The sequence below is a fragment of a genome, unplaced genomic scaffold (genome assembly GCF_019419815.1).
Source record: "Pyrus x bretschneideri cultivar Hongxiangsu unplaced genomic scaffold, Pyrus_bretschneideri_v1 Contig7, whole genome shotgun sequence".
Lineage (NCBI taxonomy): Eukaryota > Viridiplantae > Streptophyta > Magnoliopsida > Rosales > Rosaceae > Pyrus > Pyrus x bretschneideri.
The window spans coordinates 8,958,764-8,964,935 of NW_025999809.1; the positions used below are offsets into that span (position 1 = coordinate 8,958,764).

Below are 6,172 nucleotides of genomic sequence, written 5' to 3' on the forward strand. Positions count from 1 at the left end.
TTACATGATGAAACACCATTGGCCACAACATTAGTGAATCTGTGTCATAAAAAAATTCAATCTTTATTTGAGTGGAGTTTTTTTTCTAAATACTAAAGCACATAAATTTTCAATTCCTTTCCAAAATCCCAACAGATGTGAGAAGAAAAACAAAAGGGCAATGCCAAATCAAGAATTCTCTTGTGTTTGTAAACGGGATACTTTGGATGCGGTCCTTAATCTTTAACATTGTTTGATTAAAACTTTAATAGCATTCAAAGTTTGATCAAGGTCTCTTGACTTTGTACATCTCACTATATTACTATTAATATTTATATTTTTATAGTTTTGACATTAATTGTTTGATATTTTATGAGATTTATAATCCTATAAATTTAAAATTCCTCATTATAATATTATTAGAAACGGTTACAATAAAAAAATTCAAACATTTTGATTGAATAAATGGATAAAAACTATGTAAAAATAAGAAATAATAAATGGCAAAAGAATGTATCCATAATGTTAAAAAAAATTGTTACATTTCACAAAAAAGTTGGTACATTTCCAATAAATGCTTTGTTTGGGTTCCGAATAGAAGAATCTCTCCTAACAAAATTTTCTTCTCAAAACTTATATCACACATGTCCACCAATCATTGGACCATGAGAGGCCAGCTCATCCGGTTGGAAGGCTAGAGTTAGTGGTGTCCACAGAGGAACAGAAGCCCCGCCGACCCTTATTTCACAGAGGATTAAACGGCCAACCATCCATCCCCATAGCTGTGACCGTTTCCCTCCCTCCCTGCCTCCCTCTCTTTCCTCAAGTTAAACAAAAACACAATCCCAAAATTCCCAAAGTCTTTAAGTTCTCTCACATTTATAAAATGGAAAATGGAAAATTGGATTTTCCTAATTCTAGTTTCGTTTTGTTCCACAATTTTCTCTCCCATTTTCTCTTCAGACCTTCTCCTCCTCCTGATTCCGGGCCTGTGTGGTGGTCCACCCAAGAACCAGCTCATTCCCCTTCTCAATTCCCACCAATTCCCACCATTTCCCATTCCCTTTCCAACCCATGACTCCTTCTTTCGTTTTCTCTCCATTTTTCAACAAAGATTTTGTCTTCCTTTGACAGTTGCTTGGGGAACAAACAATCCCTGCTTCAAAGGGATAAAGATTGCAGCTTTATCGGTTTTCATTGCCGCATTGAGTTTCTGGTGGGTTCTGCATTCCCTGCCCTCTTTTGTTTCGGATGGGTTTCTTTTGTTGCAGACGGGTTTCATTTTTGTTTTTGCGTTTGCATTGATTTATTTTTGCTTAGTTTTTTTGTTCTTTGATTTTTTTTTGCTTAGTTTATCTGTGTAGATATGACTAGTTCTAATTTGATTTAATTAATGCAGTTTTAATTTCTGTACATTGACTTTGGTTTATGCGTCTGTCTCCTACGTGCCCAGCACATACTGGTTTTTATCTTTGATTTTATTATGCTTTGATTTAGATATGCATACAAAGAATGTATGTTCTTTGACCATAAATAAGTAGAATATATTGTTGCTTGTAGCAGAGGATTTTTATTCTTTTAATGGTGATTGTTACCAACATGATCATAAATGAGGAGTTTAGGCTCCTTGCTCCTCCTGAGGATGTCAGTTTAAAGGGTTTTGTAATTGGATGGTTAGAGGGTTAGGTTTTGGTAGATGATGTTTTGATGAGTATAGTATACTTTTACGTGCTGAAGACTGTGGATGTTGTTGCGTGACTGTAGGTTAAATCGACATTATCTTGTGCTACAAGTAATGGTGTTTTTTTTTTTTTTTTGGTGACGATATGATCAGGAATTGCCTTTAAGGGGTGTTGTCGTTGTTACCCCAATTCATGTCTTCAAATCCATCCAATTTTTCTGACTCTTCTGAGGTAAGCGCTCCATATTGATTATGTTGATTCTTGTCATGCATTTTTGTTCTGTAAAGGAGTTAATCTAGCAATATCTACGTCTTAAAATTCTTTCTTGCTCTAATGCAGATGAGCTATAGCTTATCAGAAGAAGCACAATGTGGAACCAAGATGGAATTTCAGGTCAAGAGTGGTGCCAATTCATCAAATGATAAGGTTAACTGCCCCAAAAATGTGGATAGAATAGGAAAGTTTAATGCCAGTTCAACTAATAATCCATCAGGTGGACCTCAGAAAGTGGATCAAGCTTCCAAAGGAACAGAACTCAGTACTAAGACTACAGCTGAGACAACCACCAACAATCGTCCATTTCCAAGCCCAATGGCACCTGCAAATTCTGAACTTCTAACCACTTCAACAGGAAGGGCTACAGGAGGTATGAAAAGTAGCAATTCTGTCACCAACCTTACCCAAATGAGCGGCAGTAGCTCCCGCTCTGACAGCTTAGAGAGCTCCTCCAGTACACCCCTCAGGCCTCATACTGGTGGTGATGTGCGGTGGGATGCCATTAACATGGTCTCTAAAGGTTCCCCACTTAATCTTAGCCATTTTCGGCTTCTCAAGCGCCTAGGATATGGAGATATTGGCAGTGTCTATCTTGTTGAACTCAGAGGAACAAACACGTTTTTTGCCATGAAGGTCATGGACAAGGCATCTCTTGCTAGTAGAAACAAGCTGTTGCGAGCACAGACAGAAAGAGAGATACTTGGACTTCTTGACCACCCATTCTTGCCCACTCTCTATTCTTACTTTGAAACTGATAAGTTCTATTGCTTGGTCATGGAGTACTGTAGTGGAGGTAATCTACACTCTCTTCGGCAGAAGCAACCAAACAAGCATTTTACAGAGGAAGCTTCACGGTTAGTACCTTTCCAGTTTTTCAGATTGCATAATATTTAGTTAATTATTGATTGTGATTAACTTTTAATATGTATTTGATCTTTGATCTGTACTATTAAATTTCCTTACAAGCATGATTAATGAGGTTTGTCTTGGAAATACTAGTTTGATGCTTCAATTCACTGCTTAAGTTGCACAGTTAGAGTACCTTTCTTGCATTTTAAGGGATGTAGATGTCATGTTAAATTTTTTTTTTTAGATGCAAGAGTTATTTCATTGAAAGTTGGATACATAACGTAGATTAAGGGTCTCTTTCATTTCCGTGTTTATGGACAATGGCACGGAAAAGAATGGTTCTTGCCAGGTGCAGAAGTGCATATGTTTATATGCTGACTGATAGAATTCTTTTATCAAAGCATGATGAAAGTTTAGCTGTTTAGATTGGGCAAGATGTTTCTTACTTTTTATCCTTTGGCAGGTTTTATGCATCACAGGTTTTGTTAGCACTTGAGTATCTGCACATGCTAGGAATTGTGTACAGGGATTTAAAACCAGAAAATGTTCTAGTCAGAGACGAGGGTCATATCATGCTCTCAGACTTCGATCTCTCACTCCGTTGTTCTGTCAATCCTACACTAGTCAAGTCTTCATCTGCCCATGTAAGCAATGGTGGTGCTGCCGGTGGTGGTGGTGGTGGCGGGGGCATTTTAGACAATGACCTTGCTGTGCATGGTTGTATGCAGCCTTCCAATTTCTTTCCACGCATTTTACCTACCAAGAAAAACCGGAAATCCAAATCAGATTTTGGCCTTTCAGCTAATGGATCCCTCCCTGAACTAATGGCAGAGCCTACAAATGTGCGCTCCATGTCATTTGTTGGAACACACGAATATCTAGCCCCAGAGATTATTCGCGGAGAGGGCCATGGTAGTGCAGTGGACTGGTGGACATTTGGTATCTTCTTATACGAGCTCTTACATGGGACAACCCCCTTCAAAGGTCAAGGAAATCGTGCCACGCTCTTCAACGTTGTAGGCCAGCCTCTGAAATTCCCAGAAACACCACCAGTAAGTGTTGTGGCACGTAATCTCATACGAGGACTCTTGGTGAAAGAACCACATAAACGAATTGCGTACAAAAGGGGTGCCACAGAAATAAAGCAACACCCATTTTTTGAGGGAGTGAACTGGGCTCTGGTGAGATGTGCCACGCCTCCCCATGTTCCTGAACCGGTAGACTTTTCACAATATGCCAGCAAGGAGGCGAACTCTGCAGACAAAAAGATGACAGATGTGGGAAGTGATAAGAAGAACGGTAGTAATGATTCATCTTATGTAGATTTTGAGTACTTCTAGCACTCCTTTAGGATGATATTTTACATTCTCGGGAGGAAAACTACATTGTACAAAGAGCAAAACGTTGCAACCCAATGAGATATATACTTATCATTACATGTTGAGGGTTTCACAGAGAAAACATTTGTTAGCAGAATACTATTGATTTCTTTCTAGCCAAGGGGAAATAACAACACATATATAGGGATGGAAATTGCATCTAAAGTTTTGTGTGTCATTCTTTCGCGTGTATATGCGTCGATTTCTGTTTAAGGATTTGTCGATGTGTACTACATTGTATATGATTTGTATCTGGTCTGGTGTAACATACTGTCATATTGTTCAAAGTGGGACTAATACTTGTTCCGTTGCTTCGGAATTTCGTGCTGATTATGGAACTCCTCAGGCTGAATTGAAAAGTAGATTGTGTTAATGATACAACTCCTGGATATTGTATGTTGTCATAGTAAACTTGTTTAGAATTTGTATGGGGAGATAGTAGTACTGTCTTGTATAATATTCTCTACCCTTGACTTGTTTAGGCATCTCCTTGCACTTGGTAAAGATGCCTACTTGAGGAGGCCTTTGGGACTGCAAAATGGGCATATTCTGAAACCCAAAGTGAATATTCGAAATATAAAATACTAAAAACAAAAAAAATAAAAACACGCGAGACTCTAATACCATGAAAGTAAAGTTCCACTTTAAAATTAATTGACAATAAGAGGGTATCACAACTCCACATAAGTCGTTGCATAACTTATACACTTTCCAACATGAGACAACTATTCACATTGATGAGGTATGATGAAAAATTCTAACGACAACCAAGAGGCCACCCCGGCACAACGAGAAATACTAAGGAGACCCACCATGCATGACTAGGGACTTTCTTGATTGCTCTAGATTACATGGTACTCCAGATGTTTTAATTGTTAAATCTTTATTTAAAAGTATAAAAATCGAGATCGAATAGTTAAAACACCTGGAGTATGGTACTCTAGAGCACCCTAGAAGCTTTGTCCATGACTATACATAACACAACTCAAGGCACAAAAAGGTATACTAACTAGCTATTAATCTAGTGACAGAAAAAACCTCTCTCTCTAAAACCTTTATTTCCCTCTGCCTTCAGGAAAAAAGAAACCCTCCTAGCCGCCGCTCCTTACTCTGACTTAGGGTTGGCGGCAACCCGACTCCCACCTCTTTCTAGCCTTCCTTCCCTTTTCCTCTTCCTTCTCCACCCCTTGCAGCTTCCTTCTTTCCCCATCTTTTCTTTCCATCCATCTCTACTCTTTGCATCTTCCCTCTTCCCCCTTCTTTCCTTCATCCTTCCCTCATCCTTCCACTCAAAAAGTTTTTTTAATTTAAGCACTTTTTCTCTTTTGATCTTTGTGTTTGGCTTCCTTTGAGCTTTGTTCTTTGAACTTTGTCTCAATTCCCATGAGCTGGTCTTAGATCTGGACCTCTATGGCCCTTTCCTGCTCCGATGCTACTGTACATCGCACATCCTCAACCACCGGCCTTTACTGCTCTGCTCGTGTGCTTCTCCTCGGGTGTTGAATGGCTGTTAAAGTGCTTTTAGCACTATTTGGTAGGATTATGGGAGTGCTCATTGCGCGGGTGGCTAGCTCACCCCCATTTTCCATTGATCCAGTTGTTTCGTTGGTTCGTCCTCTTGATGGTGGTGGTGGCCTTGCGATGGAAGGGCATCTAGTGGTTGCTGGTTTCCATTTCAGTCTGAGGGTTTTTTTGTTGTTGTTCAGCTGGCCACTTTGGGCCTACACCTATCTACTGTATTTTTTTCTTATTTGTTGTTGGGCTTGTATTTAGGTAATGGGTTGCCTTCTTGTACTAGTCTTTCTAATTAATGGAAGTAATTTAGTTTGACCAAAAACAAAAAAAAAAATCTAGCTATATTAATACTTCTCTTCTTTGTGTTAAAAGACGTCTCAACTTCGAACTCCCACGATGCGTTAGCAAGAGACTGGAAAACAGGATTGAGTATAGTAGGTTTGATGAAATATGTAAAATTAGTTGGACAAAAAAAAAATATTTCAAAAGAAA

The 6,172-nt window shown here is 38.9% G+C and overlaps 1 protein-coding gene across 2 annotated transcripts; it reads left to right on the forward strand.

Annotated features, from left to right (window-relative positions):
• Positions 1 to 716: 716 nt before the first annotated feature.
• On the forward strand, positions 717 to 4,517 carry LOC103958102 (serine/threonine-protein kinase RHS3-like). Of its 2 annotated transcripts, XM_009370329.3 has the most exons (4): positions 717 to 1,195; positions 1,814 to 1,892; positions 2,001 to 2,791; positions 3,250 to 4,517. In XM_009370329.3, the coding sequence occupies exons 2-4, from the start codon at positions 1,854 to 1,856 to the stop codon at positions 4,124 to 4,126; spliced, it is 1,707 nt and encodes a 568-aa protein (XP_009368604.2). In that variant the 5' UTR covers positions 717 to 1,195; positions 1,814 to 1,853; the 3' UTR covers positions 4,127 to 4,517. The 2 variants fall into 2 exon arrangements, with proteins under 2 accessions (XP_009368604.2, XP_048429689.1); XM_048573732.1 differs by lacking the exon at positions 717 to 1,195 and having other exon boundaries at positions 1,213 to 1,892.
• Positions 4,518 to 6,172: the final 1,655 nt, after the last annotated feature.

Coding starts and splice junctions, on each gene's coding strand:
- LOC103958102 (XM_009370329.3), top strand. CDS start 1,854: ATGTCTTCAAATCCATCCAATTTTTCTGACTCTTCTGAG. Junction 1,893..2,000: donor ATTTTTCTGACTCTTCTGAG/GTAAGCGCTCCA, acceptor GCTCTAATGCAG/ATGAGCTATAGCTTATCAGA. Junction 2,792..3,249: donor TTTACAGAGGAAGCTTCACG/GTTAGTACCTTT, acceptor ATCCTTTGGCAG/GTTTTATGCATCACAGGTTT.